General features: G+C 34.0%; 1 protein-coding gene across 2 annotated transcripts in view; it reads left to right on the top strand.

Annotated features, from left to right (window-relative positions):
• LOC149534365 (uncharacterized) overlaps positions 1 to 19,689 on the top strand; it is an 88,147-nt gene that overhangs the window by 26,736 nt on the left and 41,722 nt on the right. For both annotated transcript variants that reach the window (XM_089806911.1, XM_089806910.1), the window contains exons 6-8: positions 17,581 to 17,664; positions 17,789 to 17,907; positions 18,068 to 18,169. In XM_089806911.1, the coding sequence (XP_089663037.1) occupies positions 17,581 to 17,664; positions 17,789 to 17,907; positions 18,068 to 18,169 (305 nt within the window). The remainder of the gene's footprint in view (positions 1 to 17,580; positions 17,665 to 17,788; positions 17,908 to 18,067; positions 18,170 to 19,689) is intronic.

The raw sequence follows: 19,689 nt of genomic DNA, 5'->3' as shown, positions 1-19,689 counted from the left end.
CATCATGAACTCACTCAACCGGCCTCAATTCGAGAGTATGGATTCTACACGAATCCTAGAATTCACGAAACAAAAGCAAAGGTCCAAAAGAAACCATAAAAGGTGTAAAATCACTCAACCGAACACAATGTCGGGAGTACGGATGCAACGCGCATCCCAATGCAACATAAAAGTGCAAAAGTGGTCTGACTGATATCCAAACAGATCATCAAGGTCCACGACCCACATTGTGCCAAGAAAACTCGAGAAAATAGGGCGGCACGCAAAACGAGGTAAAAACTCCAAAAATTTGGAAAACTTCAAAATTAAAACCCATTTGGCCTTTGGGTTCAAAAACCCCAAAAATCCAAAAATAAATGAAATCGGACACCGTATGCAAAAACGGCCATCATAACGGTGCAAAATTCCAAACTCTCATCCCAAAAAACAGGGAAATGTTCATACCCGCCCAACCGGGTAGAACTAGCATACAGAAACGGAGGGGAACACTAGTTCTCAGCCTCCAAACAAACGGCTACCAAAAACATAAGCAGAAACAATAAAACAGGAAAGCCCTACCTCACAGCCAAAAGGGCAAAACGGGAATCCGAATCATTAAATAAATATCCCGTAGAAGTAGCTGAAAATCGCGGCAATCCAAGGTTTCCCCGAGCTGGATCCAACGAGCCCAACCTCGCGACGATCCCACGCCCGTAGCTCCCACAACGAACAAAATAGTAAATCCTCATGAAGAGGATTTTGGGTTTTACTCTCCAACTTTCCAATTCAAAAGTGAGAAGTGAGGAATTAAATTCCTCCTTGGATACTTATTCACTTTTCGGGTGAATAATCGATTAGGGCATTTAACCAGCCAATCTAGTTAAACCCCGAATCGACCCAAACGAAAACAGGCTATTCCTATAAATAGGAATTCATCTATGACAAAGCTGCCAGAAATTAAAATAAAACAATTAAAAAGCCCGAAAACCCAAAACACATAAATCTCCTTAAACAACTTTCACGACAATGTGAACCTCTAAATGCACAAACACGCTTACTGGTCTAATCACATAATGCAATGAGTTCGGATTTAATAATCACCGAAAGGTTTAAATTAAACATTTTAATAAAAGATACGTCGACCATACAAGGACGACATTGGTTAAATATGAAAGGCTGAATCACTAACTCCATGTGCCACTGCCAGGGATATAAATCCTGCACACTAAACCACACGATCAAGTGCAATTGCATATAATAACATAGCCGAAGCAATAAATGCATTAAATCGCCTAATTTAAGAATTTATTTAATTATATTAAAATAATCTATTTACATCACTCACGTTCGCAAAAGGCATAGCAACGCAGGAATGAAGTAAATAACCATAGCATTAAATCCATCACATAACAAAATCAGAGGTATGTCCAAATACCAGATAACCAGATAACATCATAAAACACACTGTCATCTCAAAATGACATCATCATGCAATATGATTAACTGAATAGCATAGTAGTCTAATATCTATGATACTGGAATCAAAGAGTAACATTTGACCCTCAGGTCATCTCAAATGTAAAACATAACATGAGTAACAAATATCTCTCTAATCAGAAATATAACAAGGTAAATGCCCGCAACACAACCAAATAATCCCACACGAACAATCCATTTAATTACTTACGCATTAATAATGATTGATTACTCTGCATTAAAAAGGCATTTAAAACACATAAGCCAACACAGTCATAAACATGACTAACCACTGCTATAGGAGCCTAGTCCAGTGTAGCATGGTAAAAAGTACACAGTGCAATCTTTGCACACATCTCAAGGTAATCATGGAACAACCTCATGATACCACATCGATCTTGGTAACCACTGGCACAAACCTCAGTGAACCAAAAATCACATCATAATCTCAAAGATCAGTCAAAAGCATAATCAAAGCAACTGATAAAGAAACATAAATCTAAACACCTCAACGGTGTAGACCACTCAGGGTCACAATCATGATCCATCACAACAAAAGATCAGCAAGGTTGCATCCATCAGGACGACTTACAAAAGTCAAATGGGAGAGGCACTACACTTATCCTTTGGTTATGATCAACTTGCATGGTCCACTTTTGTCCTTGCATCCTTCAGCCACTTCGACTTGGATACCTATCATATCACTCTTCCTGACCATCCTTTCATCATGTCACATCATTGGTGACCCTTCATGCTTGATCCTCGACTAATTATTCATTGTGCTTGTTTTACCTGTTGTGACTTCAACTAAGTCACCGTACACACCTTAACCAGTACACGCTTCTACCAATGGTTGCACTAACTTGCAACCTCTCCATCTTCTTCAACCGGTCGCTAATCAATGCCAGGACTCAAAGTCTTGTGATGCTAAGTATTAGTCATCACCATTCGTTGGTCTCCATGTCAATGTGATTGATAGTTCCAACAACTCTATAGTCTATCTCACCAATTCTAGCATGATTCTATCTATAATGGCTTTTCCAAATCAATATACCTATAGATACTTGAATAGTTTTGAGGAATTCAATTCTTTGATTGACTTAGATCTTCTATAATATTCTCTTGTCCTTTCTTATCTTTTGCAATGTAGATTCTTGCAACTATTCACTTGGGAGGAAAGTCTTTCTTACCCATATTGACATCATGCTTAGAAATTCTCTTCTTGAACTGAGAGCTAGTGACTATGGCTTAATGAAAATTTCTTATTTCTTCATTATACAATGTTCGCACTTTGGAATATTTGAAGCTTTACCTTTTTTAACCTAAATATTTCCTTGAAATATCCTATAATTCATGGTGTTTCCAAGACATTTAGGTATGATACAGATGGGTATGGTCATAAGGATATAGGTAGCTATAATAAGAGGAACAAGGACAAGGATAAAGATAGAAATAGCCAAAAATAACCACAAACAAAGGTAGAGCTAGGGATGGAGCCAAAATCATAGACCATAGATAGAGAGAAAGAGGGATTGCTCAAGGCATAGTCATACCTTGAGGGTATGGGAGAGCCATAGCCACAAGGATAGATAGCGAGAGCCACATTGTAGGCGCACAAAGAGATAGAGATGGAAGTTGAGACAAAGAGAGAGATAGCAATCCATACCACCCTAATGCCACATTTTTTGGATGGTAGGGGGTGGGAGGACTTTTCTATGGGATATCAGCTAACAAAAGTGGAAAAAATTTATGATAACACATTCACCATATTCTTTATATAACCATATTATGAAACATTAAAGTTGAATTGAATCAGAAGATTACATAAGAAATACCAAAATTTCAATATTTAATCATTTGAGTTTTCATTACCAAAGTGCATAGAGAACAAAATGAAAAACCACAAATGACGAAACATAGACAACTAGATCTACTAGTGCTATGTCTGTACCTCATCTTCACCTAAATCAAAATTAAACTTTGTGTTTGAGTCATTGCCAATATGAGGGATTGCCACACCCAATGGAACCTTAATCAATCCTCCTTATGCTTCAGCATTGATTTGTGTGGCACCTTCATGAGTATCGTCCCATTATAAAGTTGTAGTCTGTAAACACTTGGGATTCTGTTGACTGTGAAGTCTCGTGGTACTATGCTAGATCAGTAACTTGTCTTCTAATTGAGATATTAGCCTATTCCTTTGATGTATACAGGTCAATTCCTCTTTGCAAACATGCTCAACCCAGCAATATCTTTGCCTAGGCATGCCCACCATTCAATAGGCTTGGATTCAGTTGATAATAGATATAGCTCTATCTGCCCCCACCTCTAGTTTGTTGAATGTTGGATCCCAAAGATTGACTAAAGCAATCCATTGTGTTTGAAGCAAATTTACCTCCGTAATCTACCTTTTTGAAGGACTTTGTTAACCCTTCCTATGCCTTATTTTCATCACAACGAGTTTTTTCCTAGTTCTTGGTGCACATCATATTGGAGCTAGATAATAGGCTACCTTTTGAAGAAGGGTGTTCATAGTGTTTTATGAATATCATATCTCCAAGACTAAAGAGTGTATACCCATATATTGAGTGGCTTACCCAACAAGTAGGATGAAGTTGCAAACATGTTTTCAAATGACATTAATAAATGACCAAATTATGGCAATTTTTATCAATTTGGGGGCTGCAAAGTTCATTAGTAGGAGATTCTGCATCTTTGGCCTTATCAAGTATGCTTTGATTTCAACATTTCCACCATTGAAAAATATTTAATCCTTAAGTAGCAAGAAATGTTCAGCTTTTCAGGTATATCTTCTTGTTGGGACTTCACTGATGAAAATGAGTAATTATAACCTATGAAATACCTTTATCACGTGACCCGTTTTTGGAGGACTATATTACAAAGTGAGGTAATCATTATGGAAAATGGCTCTGGAGGAACTTTAATGTGTCAGAAAAGAGCATATGTGCTAAATTGCAAGCTCCCAGGATCAATATTTAATGCAGTCAGTTTTTGTGCGTCAAGGAGAATCATTGTGATCACACTGACTAATATACACAAGTGGTCACTTTTGAAGAACAATATATCAGTGCATAAAAGATTCCTTGTTAAATTGTCTGTTCCTCGAAATTGTCTCTATTACAGTATGCACCTCTGCCAATTTGTAGATTCATATGACCCTATTTAGTTTTTTTTCCCTAACCCATTCCATTTGCTAATTATTCAGATTACTGCCAACACATCACAAAATCTATTAAAGTGGCCTTTTGTTGAGATTGATTTTTCACGTCCAAATGTCTTTTAACCCAAACAATTTGATCCTGCTGTTGTTTATACCACAATAAGTGTCGATGCAAGTTTCCAGAGTCCCAGCCATTTATTCGATATTTTTGCAGGCTTAAAAGCAAATGCAGATTATTATATTATGTTGGTTGCATAATGCACATAATTAACTTTGCCAGGTTGCCTACTTTGGAGATGTGCATTGTGAAATCAGCTCAGGGTCTGGTGAAGAGAATTGCTTCTTGTGACTGTCATTAAAATGTACTGATGCATGCAATTGTAACGTTTCAGTATTCAGTCATAATAATTTTTTGAAGTCAAAACCAAATGGAATTTATAAAAGTTTGGTGATGTCTGCTCATAAATCTGCGGAAAGGTCAACTTTGACCTTTAATACTTGGCACATGAAATAAAGTCACATTAATCCCCTTGGCACATCTGTTCACATTACCTTAATGAACGCCCATGTCCAGTGACAGTTTCCCAGCTGAAGATTTGATATTTTTTTGGAGCATCAAGTTAATAGGGTTCAGATAAGTAAAATTGGTGCAGTTTTCTGAAATATTGAAGTAGGCAACTTAGACCATCAAAAATTGGAATCTAGATTGTGCCGCGCCAATCTGTTTGTTAGATGTAATACTCCTACCAGCAGTGAGTCTATCTGTGCATTGTCAAAGCTCCATGTGAATGCTTGGTTGGTTTTTGGAAACCGTTTTGGAAGCCACAGGTCCTCTTTTGAGCGAACATAGAGATATTAGGAATCAAGTTTCATTGACCACATTTTTTAATTCGACTCTAGATGCATTTAAGGTATAATCAGGCTAAGTGAAGATGTAAGGTTGTTTCAAAACAATTTTTTTAGGCTGGGTCCATAAGGGACTTGACAAGCGTCTTGATATCTTAAGTTCATTTTAATTTTAATTCTAGGGATTATGTCAATTAAACCATTTTGATTTAAATAATGATATGATCGAAGATGTATTGGCTCCTCGGATGCTCTCTAAAGAGTGTAGCGGTAACACTTTGTACATGGGAGTGAAGACTTTGAAGTGATTTAAATCATTCAATGATTTGAAAACCATAACTAAAGGAGGAAAGCATTTTGACGTGAGAAGCAGCCATCAATAAGATTGTTGACTAGTCTCTTTGAATTGCAATTTCTTCTCGATGGAACAAAAGGAGGTTGCATAAAGTTCCATTGATAAGACTTAAATGATCAGATAGAGAGATGAAATGTCTTCTTGACATAACGATAGGTTGCATATGAAGTCATTGGCAAGTTTGAAATAATTGGCAAAAACTAAGAGCTCTCTTTGATTTCCATGTCTCCCTGATGAGCTATAGCAATGCCCCAATTTGTTGTATAAAGGTTCATAGATGAAGTTGTTTGCTAGAATTGAGGTTGCATAAAGTTTCATTGATAAGACTTAAATGATCAAATAGAGAGATGAAATGTCTTCTTGACATAACGAGAGGTTGCATATGAAGTCATTGGCAAGTTTGAAATAATTGGCGAAAACTAAGAGCTCTCTCTGATTTCCATGTCTCCCTGATGAGCTATAGAAATGCCCCAATTTGTTGTATAAAGGTTCATAGATGAAGTTGTTTGCTAGAATTTCTCACACAGAGATGGCATCTTATGGAGTGCGCTATATGCAAAAGATAGATCTATTGAATTGGCTTTAGATCCTTTCGAGTAAATGTAATTGACAGACATAAAGTCAAATCCCATGGCCATTGCCATGACTCTCTTTGCACATGCTCAAATAGAGGTTTTGAAACATCAATGAACATGCATCGAACCATAACATCACAAAGGTTTTGTCATGCCCAAAATATCGGGGCAAAAACACAACAGAAATTTTAAAAAAGAAAAGAAGGTATGATTGTGATGTAAACACACAAATTTTTAATGAGGTACAATTATGTTAACGATCAAACAATGTTTACAAGTTTCGAGGTTGCCTGACTAGGTTACAATGTGTTTAGGTTAAAGGTTTCCAGTTAACACATTTCAATTTAGGTGATAGTTTGATGATGAGGCTAATGCACGCTGGGGGTTTTCATTTTTAATATCTAGGTTTAAACATTTCATCAAATTCAATTTAACATTTCGCTATAATTCACATGTCATTTGTGAAGAAATTCTTTAGTAAGTTTGATAAGCCATAAATGTATCGAGTTAAAAATGATTCATTGTTTAATGTTTTAACTAATCTAGATAGTATGATTGTGATATGATACACACATAATGAATTCACAACGTTTCTGCATAACTATAATAAGTTGGAATATATAAAATCATATATTGTATGTAATTCAAATTATATGTAAAATAATATATATTAAATAACATAAAGTATCTTATATATCATAGAATACTTTATATTACTCAACATCTTCTTTAATTAATAAATATAAAATAATATATATTATCTGATACACACACACACACACACACACAACTTTATATATTAATGATAGAAGCTAAATTAAAATAATCAATAATTACTAACCTACACTCCCAAAGAAAAACCAAATAATTTAACAATTAACTAACCCCTCACTTACCAACTTAGTTCACTAAGTCAATTAATTCACTTTGTTTACTAACTAGATAATTACACTTACTATCCATTAAAACAAATCTACTTATAAAATTAACTACATGCATTAACTTACTAATTTACTAACAAGTAAATACTAACTAAATCTCTTTACAATTTAAATAAACCAATTTACTAATCAACGACTATCTTATTTTATCTTTACGATTTTTTTAAATCTGGATGCTAACTAATTTTCATTTATACTTACAAGCGATGTAAAACTATAACAAGCTAATCTAGCTTATTAAATTTACTAACTTATTAATCATACATGCAAACTAAATTACTTTACTTACAACCAAATAATTTATTAACAACTAATCTAATTTTAAATTACTAACAACTAATTTAAAATTACTTCACTAATTTAATCCACACATTATCTAATTTGACTACATCTAATTTAAATATCTACTAGCAATTAGAAATTTTCTACTGACAATATGTATTAACTAATATCTACACTACCTATACTCTAAATCTCTTATCTTTTTACCGTCCTATTTACTTTCTAATTACCTTTACCTCTTACTAACAAAAATAATTTAAAACACAATAAAAATTAATTTAACACAAGTACATTACCTTTTTCAAACTACCTACCCTTTTCTATCCATATCCATATCCTACTCCCTATCTTTGACTACCATTAAAAGCCACTTACAAAAGCCATGTACAAAGTGGCTGCAAAAATAAGTGGGCTGCATTTATTAAAATTACAGCACTAGAAAGGGATGGAGGTGGGAAAAAAGGCAGAATTTAATGCATTTTCTCACTCAACCAAGGTGTGCGCCCATTTTTGGACAACAAGAGTTATGAGATGGGGGGTGGGTACCACGTGCTGACCTATCCCCCCCTCTCTCTCCATTATCGATGCAGCCACAACACTCGTTTCCCCTCTGTAGATTTTATTTGTTTTTTTATTTTTTTATTTTTGTGTTGACTTTGCTCCATATTGTGCAGGCCTACGCTTACCTTTGGAGGGAGGGAAATGTGAGTGGGATGAGCAATTAAGGGTAAAGTTTATTAGGAAGGGACTTTTGTGAGGAGGACAAATCAGAAAAGGAGGCTTGCATTTATATTTATTTTCATTTTATTATTTCTTCTTTTCCTAATTTTAAATTGGAAGTTCAAAAGAGTTAAAGGGAGCATCTTTTCAAGAATATTCCCTGTTATCTTTTTCTTTGGATGGATTAAATTTTGCTCCATGTATTTTCCAGAGAGTATTTTGTTCTAAAATAGATGAAAATTTTAAGGTTTCTTTTCTCATCTAAGTGTTAGGTTTCTCATAGAAATTTTAACATGGCATGGTATATTAAGTGTAAATTCATTTTCTTGGATGAATTATAGGAATAGTTTTTTTGATGTTATATTTTGCATTCAAAATAGGAGTATTTTTAAATAGTTACTAATAATGCAATATAAAGTAACATTCATTGGAATCAAATTTCCTCTAACACATAACCATAATCAAATTGAACAACTTCGTATAACTTCATTTTATATATTACAATTGATCATTTGCATTTAGAATGAATTTTCAGAAGTACAAGGAGTGTCAGAAGAAATGAATTGTTTTTTTTTTAATCAACAATGGGCTAGCCAATATATATATATATATATTTTAAATTATTAAAAACCTGATTCAAAGACTCAATCGGGAAAGAATCAGGGAAGAAAATTCAATATTGTTGTCGTTACATATATAAGTTAGAAATGAATTGTGAAACTCAATTTCTGCATTCATCCTATACCAATATATTTTCAATGGATTTACCATGAAATCTGTTTAGCATGTTCTCATTTCTACTATCAATTTTTATACATCACGATCATATTTTCCGAGGAGAAGTCTCCATAACAATGGACTCAAGAACACCAAGAAGACTCTGAATCCAGTTTTGCTCCATTTCAAGATACTATTCAAGCAATCTGCAAATTTACATAAGGATAACCGTTGAGAGCTCACCTCCCAACCAAGGCCTCAATGTGAGGCCACACCCTGAGGTTAGGAGAATCAAAATCAACTGGGTGACAAATAGATACAATCACATTGACACACTCAACAAACAAATCTCATCCAAGGTTTGCACAATAGGTTCCATATTGAACCAAGACTAAGGACGAGGTGGATTTTCTTAGATAGGAGATGTCAATCACGAACACTAATCATATGCCTCTTTCGAGGCTAACAAATCACAATGAACTTCTGTTCTTTCTGTCCTTATTTCCCAAAACAAAATCAGTTCATATTTGACAGCAAGAGCTCATAACACCTTATTTTCTCTCTCCTCATCATGAGAAGAGACTCTGCTCTAACTTGGAGTCCAACTAAAGCCCTTCTCTCGTATATGGCCACTTTTGCCCTATCCATGAGTAATGCCAACAAACCCTTAATAGTTTTTCCAGCAAAAACAAAAAGGAAACATGAAAGGAAAGCAAATAGAAAACCTGCAAATACCCATCCCTCACATGTTTCAACACAAATATGAAATATACGCATGCAAGAGATTTACATAAGCAAACAAAGAACAATGCATGAAGAACAAGGCCATGAAGAATCCTACCTTCACAAAGGTTATGGCAATGGAGTTTTGAGATGAGCTAATCCTTCTTCCTCAATTCCAAGCTTAACTTTCTCTAAATATAGAGAATGGGTGAACAACCTTCCATTCTCAAAATGACCACTACATAGACCCACAAATACCCATCCCTCACATGTTTCAATACAAATATGAAATACACACATGCAAGAGATTTACATAAGCAAACAAAGAACCGTGCATGAAGAACAAGGCCATGAAGAATCCTATCTTCATAAAGGTTATGACAATGGAGTTTTGTCATATCCCCATTTTAAGATAGAATTTTAATAATTATTAGATAATACAATGCTATTAAATAAATAATTTAAAGTTATATTAAAACTAATACTAAAATATTAAATAAGAAAATAATATTTATTTAATCTATATTGTTAATAAAATAATATTTAGTATGATATTTTAAATGATTAAAAAATAATAAAATTTCAATTAGTAACGAAATAAATAAAATTAAATACAAGAGACTATTGTAGAAAGTATGTTAACTTTCTAAATAGAATTTAATAATAAATAAAATAAACATAAATAAGTAAGTAAATAAATAATATATCATAGAATAATATAAATTCACTAAATCTAATAAAAAGTCGAGAGATGTTTAACAAATAGACATGGCTCCTTAAAATTAAGATATAAAAGAGAGGAGAGTTTATTTTAGAGAGTAGAAAAAAGGAAGAGAAGAAGAGAGGAGTTAAAAGAGGAAAAATGGAAGAGGAAAGTAATATGAAGAAAATAAGGAAGTGACATTCTAAAGAGGTAAAGGATGTGAATTTTTGAAAGGGTCATAATTATGAATAGTTTTGACTTTTCAAAAATATTTTGATTACAAAGTATTTGAACTTTTCCAAAGGATTTTAGTTATGAAGTGTCGCGACTTTTCGAAAGGATTATAATTATGAAGTGTTGTGAATTTTCAAAGGATTTGTATTATGAAAGGGTGCGACTCTTGGAAAAGAAGGTAAGAAAGGTATGTTTGTGAATTATATTTGTTTAATTACATTTATGAATTTATTTATATTAGTGAATCATACTTGTGGATAATACTATGTTAACCTATGAGGTTAATACCATGGTTACCAATGTTACTCGTAGCATGGAGCATGCGAGATATTTAAGATCTCCATTGTCTACCATGGCTGAGTGTCAATATTGTGGCATGGAGTATGTGAGATATTTAAGATCTCCATAGTTTGCCATGGCCGATAATCGACCTACTAGAATATTTTGAAGTTGTCAACATATGCATATGTGAGTAGCCTTGGATAGAGGATGCTCGTCCAAGAAGAATCTTAAGGGGTGCACTCTCGGGAAGACGACAAGGTAACTATGAGCTAGGACTTGGAGACGTCCTTAAGATTGGGGTTAAATTAGAGGGTAGAGTAATCGAGTTAGTTTTGTTATTATTGTGATTCTAATATTTATTTTGTAGGCATTACTTGTCCCTAACTAACCCTATTAGTGGGGACATTGCAAGTTTTGAGTTGAGCTAATCCTTCTTCCTCCTCAATTCCAAGCTTAACTTTCTCTAAATGTAGAGAATGGGTGAACAACCTTCAACTCTCAAAATGACCACTAAATAGACTTCTAAACTCACCTACCTAAAATGACAATAACTTCAGACTTGACTTAAGCCTACTAGGGTCTTCCCACTTGATCCTACCATTAAGACAACTTTTTAGGAGAAGTGTAAACTTGACTAACCTCACGAAGATGTTCAATTTTCGCACTAAAGGGAAAATGTGATATTTAAGGGGTCATAAAAGTCAACAAAAGGGTCTAGAAGGGCGGAAAAGGTTCCCAATCCATACCCATACCCCTTGGGCACTTGGGTTACATTAAATTTGGCCTCTAGGATCATTTTAGGACCTATATAATTGGCTTGAAATATTTGAACCTTTTTAAAACCCTAAAAATGCAAACTTTCCATTAAACCCTAATTAGGATAATTACTCTAGTTTACCAACTAATTAGTCTTAGATTACTAACTTAATCAATCTTCGGTAATGGGTTACTTTGCTAACCCTAATTAACATGCTGATACATATATACGTATTATGGGTGTCAAGTGACACCATAAGATTCATTGTTACGTAACATTAAACACCTTACACTTACAGAAAGATACACACACTCAGATTACAATACAAATAAAACACTTTGACAACGAGGTTCAAATCACTTTATTGGATTCAACCTTAGTCTTACAGTTTGCACATAGGGTCAATTATCGATTCTCTAATAAATTCCACGGTTAATGATCTTGCACTCAATTCGCACATCAGTAGTTTGATAACATCATATTCATATATTTAAACCAAATTGCATGATCACATTGATAAAAACCATTAAAACTTTCATTTGAATAACCTTTCTCATTTCTGCACACATATTTAATCATCACTAATCTCATGATTGAATCATCATAACATATTTATCAGTTCGATTAAAATATTGAAATAATCATCGTAATGCATACTATACCCAAACATCATGGACATCATCACTATAGCATACTAAACTATTTGAATGCACATACCATAGTCATCAAGGTACCATAATTAACATCGTCATCATATGGTGAAACACCTTGTATCATCGTTAGTGCAAATTAATGTTTAAACAATCAAGATAATGTAGTAGTTCTTGAATCACAGAGTATTTAAAACATTAACATATCAACTGATCTCAATTTCCATCAGGACATCTAAACCATAAAACATTAATTCATATCCATTCAAATCTCCTACAAAGGATTTAATAGAGAAATTCATATTTAATTAAGTACATACGAGGAGGGGTCTTACAAGTTTGTGGTTTGGAAAGAATGGACAAGTATAAAAGGATAAATGTGCATGAATTATTTATGGAAATTTTTTAAAGAATATTGTCGCATTGAAAGTAGTGATTGTAGTTTGGATAGACCTACGAAGGACATAAGTTATCAAGGAAATACATTTGGTGAGTGGCAAGCCAAAACCTAGAATCTTTACTCACAACCTTTTGCAGCAAAAGGGGACCCATGGAACAGGTATGGACATCTGCGAAAGCATTCCAAATATTGATCTTGATAGAAATTGTGGTTGGGAATTCTTGTATGGATATATGCAAAAGATGCTTTGCATATGCAAGGCTTTTGAACAATCTGGTAAAATGTGTCAAAGAAATATGGTCTCACGAATAAAGCCCAAATTAATGTTACAAATCAATTGTTTGTCAAAATGCCCATAAGCATACACACAGAGTGTGAATTATAGACAAAAGCGACTAACTTTTTTGGCAAAATAAGTACATGTAAATATGGAATCACGGACAAAACAGAACCTATGAACTATTTAGAGGAGATGTAGACATGGCATATAAACTATTCTATATAATGCCAAACAAATATGCTGACAAGGATAAGTTTGATGTGAATTGAACATTTAAGGTGTGAAAACATGACAAGGCATTCGAGCTAAAGGGTGGAATATGTTGAAGATATGTCACGTCATGGTTAACATGTATACAGATGCATCATAGGCAATGCACGGAAAGGTTTTAGTATAATGCTCCCGAGAGATGCCATTGCATGATGATTACAAAGGGATTTGAACTGTTGTTTGAAGAGAGAATAAAAAGAAGTGTGTCGCGGGAAATCAACCAATGAAATTGCAACTCGAAATGACGTTGAGATGGATGTTCATATGGAAAAATTCCTTGATGTTGATGAATGCAGAGTGTGGGAATATGCAGATGTGAAGCCTAATTTGATTAAAATGGTGAATCTGCAGAAGTAGGTTTGAGTTGAATCTTTTTGAAGATGGTGGCTACTAGCACATATTGCACATGTGGGGGTGTAGAGCTTGCTAGTATTGTTTTAACTCTTAACTCAGTAGTCCCTTAGAGTATCATGATCATAGAATATGCCCTTAGTGGGCATATGAATAAGGCTATTCAGTTCCATGAAAGCGGGCATAATACAAAACAGTTTTTATTATGTAATTAGTTGTTCGTTTGTGTCTCTTAGCTTTTTGGAGCGGTTGATTAGTTTGGGGAGTAACTAATGACCAAGAAGTGTAACCAATCTGAAAGGTCCCTTACATCTATAAAAGGGAAATGAATATTGTGCAGGAAGGTACAGATGAAATAAGAAATGAATGTATTCTTGTTTCTATGTCCATTAGTTCATGATTATCAATGAAATGTTCTAGAATCGCCTCTGCGTTCCTGTTCTCTGATTTCATATAGATCATTGGTATCAAGGATATTGTTGATTTATCATTACAAATTTCATGTAATTGTGGTACTCTATAGGTGGGCTCCTTCAGGGAAGGATTAAATTCTAAATACAGGTTGCAGTGATTTGGAGAATGCAACTTGGATCAATGAATATGATTCTGTAACAGTGTAAGGGGCTGCGTTATATGTCAGGCTTTGATGCTAAGAGGCTCACTAAGTAGACTTAATCTGTAACTTGAATGTGCATCCAAACCAGTTATTTGACTCTATGCCCAATTGATCAGGCACTGGTCTATGTGATTCACCATTTTAATTCATTTATATTCAATAATTTTAATCCATTTATTTCTGCTATTTCCTTTGTATTAGTTTAGGGTAGTTGAGGACTTTAGAGGAGAATTAGAAGTTAACCTATTTCATATATTCATGCCACTCTGACGCAGAGGACTTTGGTTAACAATTAATTACAAGGAGAAATAATCTGCTTAATAATTAAAATGGTACACCTGCCTTGGTATACCAGAACCAGCAGCGCAAGGGAGTTTGATGATACTGATGAATCCCATTCCTTGGCCAAATCAATTTTTCAACTTTATTATAGAACTTGGCATATTCTTAGAGTTTGGCAATCTGCAGGTTTGGGAACCAACATTTCCTTGACTTCACAATTTAACTTGCTAGGATGCAACTGACCCTCCTTTTGCAACCTTTGCAACAAGGGCCTCAAATATGTTAAGCAAGTCTTCATTCCAAACTGTCATGTTTCCTACATTCCTTTATATCTTACTCATGAATTTGAATGAGCTTCAGTTCAATTCATTCTTAATGGTTGTGATTTGATTTCTGGATTTGATTGTGTGAACAATTTTTTACATCAATGTTTCGGATCACACTCCGTGATCCATCTTCATTCTTAATGGCTTTTACAATAAATCAAGAGTCACTTCTTGAAATGTTCTATCGAGAGCTAAACTTGTTTCTAGCTCAATGCTCTTATACCAGTAATATAGAGGGAACATAATCTACTAGGAGTAAAAAATTAGTATGAATAAATCATATAGTTGAATCTAAGCAATAAAACTACCACTAATGCACATCAACTCAATACATCTAGAGAGCATGTTTCAAGATCTCCTAAAATGGCATTTGATTAATTAATCAGAATTTGTGTTGGTTTTTACCTATAGAATTACATCTATCCCTCTTAAATAGAAAGGTTTAGATGCTTTTTTGGACACTTGCTATTCTTATTGTATATGAAGCATCTATCATAAAACTACTTTTCTTACCTAGTAAGCAATGTGTATTTTTATCTTTATTCTTGAAACACATATTTTTCTTCTCCTAAAAATTGTCAATATTATTATATAATTGTAGAACACTTTCTGATACAATTTGAAGCATTCTCTTGCACTATTATTATCTTCATATAAAATTTTCTCGCCGATTTTCCAACATCATCATGTGACTAACTCAAGACCAACTCAAAATATAGAAAATATGCAATGAACATAAGCATGCTCAATTAAGGGTTTACAAATTCATGTCACGTTGATGAATTCATTAAGGCTGTCAATCAGATGCTTGTCCACTATCTTAGGACAAATGATGGCTTAGGATTGGATTTAGACCTGAATGTTATCTCACCTCTCTTACCATTGAGATGATGCGATATGGCATGCTCATCCTAAAAATTAAGGGAAGTCAATGTGTGATACTTGCAAACTTGCATCACAAAGCCAAGCATGTACCTACATGTATCTATATTAAACAAACAATAGTAGGGATCAATACATCATGTAGATCTCTAGCAAGTGACTATGATTCCATCTTTCAACTACAACAATCATACACATGCAGGTATGGGGTTAGTAAAACCATAAATATGTTGGACTAACCACCAACATTCCCCTTCAGGATTCGTGACATGGCTTAATCGCCTCCTGTGATCTATAAGTCTAGTGGTTGTGTTGGGCATTGATAGGGCAATTTTTTGGTGCAACGACAACTCTAGCTTGTAACAAGTGAATATTAAAGCTTGGTCATAGACTCAAATCTTCTCGGGTAATGTTGGGGGGGGATTGTCGGATTAACCACCAACATTCTCCCTCGGGATTCATGACATGGCTTAATCGCCTCCCATGTTCTATAAGTCTAGTGGTTGTATCGGGCATTGATAGGTCGATCTTTTGGTGTAATGGCAACCCTAGCTTGTAACAAAATATACATAACGTCATCATATGAAAATACAAATTATCATCTAACTAACATGATATATATACAATAAATATTGTCTCATAGTACTTGATCATCAGTGGGTATTGTCGTAACACCAAAACATCATCAAATCTAACTAAGGATCTAACATGCACATGAAAACTGAGTCTTTAAAACAATTTAAATTAACAGTTGAGACTGAATTGTTTAAAACTTTTTAATTTCTTGGTGGTCAATGTTGTGAAACACCCAAGGTTTTGATCAAATAATTTTAGCTAGAGCATTGAGCATTGACAACTTGAGGTTAAAAGTATGCACAAAGAGAAAATGTGATTCAATGTTGTGGTTGTAGGAGGTCATGTCTCCTTCCATGGAAAATATAGTTGACTGAACATATCCAAGGGAAAGTGAAGATTAGTTTCTCATGAGAAATGAAATGGAATGAATAATGTGAATATCCAGAAATGAGTTGTTTGTTAGCCTGTCATTCAAGAATGGGATTTTAATATCTTTTCTAGTAAATGCAAATTAATTGAAGTTGACTAAAATTTTCTCATATTTTGAGAAACAAACAAAATCAGAAGGCAGGTATCTTTGAAACTAGTCAAAATATTATTTTTGATATGTTTACTGTTTTATTAGCATTATATTTACACTGCAATGACATTTTGTGACAAAAGTGTAAGTATTCTTTAATAAAAGTGGTTTAAAATGAAAAGAGATTGCAAGTGGCAAATTAAAGAACAAATGCTATTCTTCCTTATAATTATATATCTTAAAAAACTGGATTCTAATTGAAAAACTGTTGTGTAATAAAATAGAGAACTGTGTGCAATGAATATGGTACCTTTAAACATATACTGTTGAAAAACTTAGTACGCTTTTCAAAAATGAATATGATTTATCCATGTAATTCTTGGTGCTGACTGCCATGCTGTGTGTTCAGGACAGCATGGGAACATTGTCAGTTCATTCTTAATTACAATTACTTACAAGCTTTCCTTAAAATTGATCCTATGATTAATGCACAATTATATGCACACACATATATATAGAGAGAGATCCAATCACTACTTTAGTAAAAACATGAGTTTTTGTTGGACAATGTCAGGCTGAATTCTTTGGTTGCATTTGAATGTCATATTGTATTTGGCCACTTACTAATTTTTCCTTATTCTTCTCTGAGTTTCCAGTCTAAAATAAAGAGCCCACAGAACTTGCTTGCCATTGCAGTTGGAATAGAGCAAAAGGAAAATGTAAATAAGATTGTTCAGAAGGTATCTGCTAAATCAATTTTTTTGTTGAATTGTTGATTCAGGCTAATGCATTATTGGTTGCTTGTTAGTATCTCACCTTTTCATTTAAACTAACTCATGCTGATATGGTATATATTCATTTTAGTTTCCTTCAAACAATTTTACTGTGATGCTGTTCCACTACGATGGGATCATAGATAAATGGAGCGACTTGAAATGGAATGTTAGAGCTATTCACGTGGCTGCAATTAATCAAACAAAGTGGTAAAATGACTACTAAGTTCCATTTTGAGTTGATTATTATTCATTATACAATAGCATCATCAGAAGCTTTTTTAGATCTCTTTATTTTTGCAACACTGCTTCAATTTTATTATAATTATGTGGCATTGTTTGTTGTTGCACTGCTTTAACACTCATGTAGGTGGTTTGCAAAGCGTTTTCTACATCCAGACATTGTTGCCGAGTACAATTACATTTTCCTTTGGGATGAAGATCTTGGAGTTGAGAATTTCCATGCTGGCCGGTACTTTATTACATTTTTCACCCTTTTTTCTTTTGTAGCATTCAATGTTTTTCCCATATCATTCATACACAATAAATTGTTATCTAATAGTAGATTTAAGGAATACTTGTTTTTTTTTAGTACCAACAAAGTATTTGTCATTCCTAGAGTGGAATCAAAATTGCTTGATTTTGAATGTGGGAAGATGCTATTCTCTTGCTATCATTTTTTGGCACTGTTTGTGATCTTTTATTTCTTGTAACTGCTTTCAAACTCCTTTGATCTGTATTTAAGGTAGGGCCAAAAAAAGTGAACTAGAATGTGGTCTGTTGTCTGAAGATTTGTTTTAGAGATAGAGGGATGTAAAGATTTCAATTACTTGTTTTATTTTGTTTAGTAATTAACATATTGAGATTTTTATCCTACCAAACATATCCACAATGAAATAGCTGTAAGAGTTTCTTCTCTGGAAACAAATTCACACATCTGTTAACGTAAGAGCAGAGTTGATTTGGTTCATGGATTTTCCAATTCCTAAGAGCCTTTCCATTACTTAATAAGAAATGCTTCCCAAGTACACATCCCATGCCTTGTTACCCCTATTTTCTACAAGGGACTTTTCTGGGCATTGGGGATCCCCTTTCATTGCCTAAGAGCAGGTATGTTTTGGAAGCATCCCAAAATTGATAGGATACGGAGGGCATGACTGGCTAGCTCTTAGAGCCCAACAACTAGTTAAGTTGCATTTAGAAAAAACACATTTTATGAATAGAAATGGATGAGTGGGTTCACACGGACCCCCACCTCTTTAAACAACAACTGAACCTAATTCATCCATCAACACAACAACACAATTTTTTTTTTTCTTTTGACATTTGCAAACTTGTGTTGAAGAGAAACAATTGAAAGAGGAGAGAACACTAGAATAAGAAATGGATGTGGGCTCACAAGGACCCCCCAACTCTTTAAACAACTACTGAACCTAATTCATCCATCAACACAACCCAAAAAAAAAATTCTCCCTTTGACATTTGTAAACTTCTGTTGAAGAGGAAAGAACACTAGTTGAAAGAGAAGACTAGGGCATCAAATCCACTGCATTAGAGGTAAACTCTTTATCGTACTTTTGTTCTTCCAATTTGTTTTTCTTTTCTTTTCAAGTTTTTTTTTTAAATTCAAACACGTAGGGAGGGAATTGTGAGTTTAATTTTTATTTTATTTGAACTTGCAGCTCTCTTTTAAATTCATAATAAAAAATAATCATGAGCACATTGAGTAGTAGTGAGAGTGGTGATAGTGAGGAGGTTGAAGTTCAAATGCAAGAAAGAAGCAGACCTAGAGCTCATAGGAGTATGGTAGCCATTGGGCCTTCTTCAAGGAGTTGGGGTGTGGTAGAGCCAGAAAGTTCAGACCCATTTGCATTTCCTTCCAAACTCCTCAAAATTTATGCAGAAGGCCCATTTAACACCAATAAACTTCAATTACAATTTGTGAGTAGACAAGGATGATAAAAAAATTCAAGGAGGAAGTAGAGTATGATT

The sequence above is a fragment of the Cupressus sempervirens genome, chromosome 10 (genome assembly GCF_028749045.1).
Source record: "Cupressus sempervirens isolate cs-2001-9-10 chromosome 10, ASM2874904v1, whole genome shotgun sequence".
Taxonomy (NCBI): Eukaryota; Viridiplantae; Streptophyta; class Pinopsida; order Cupressales; family Cupressaceae; genus Cupressus; species Cupressus sempervirens.
This window is presented reverse-complemented; position numbering and strand designations above follow the sequence as displayed.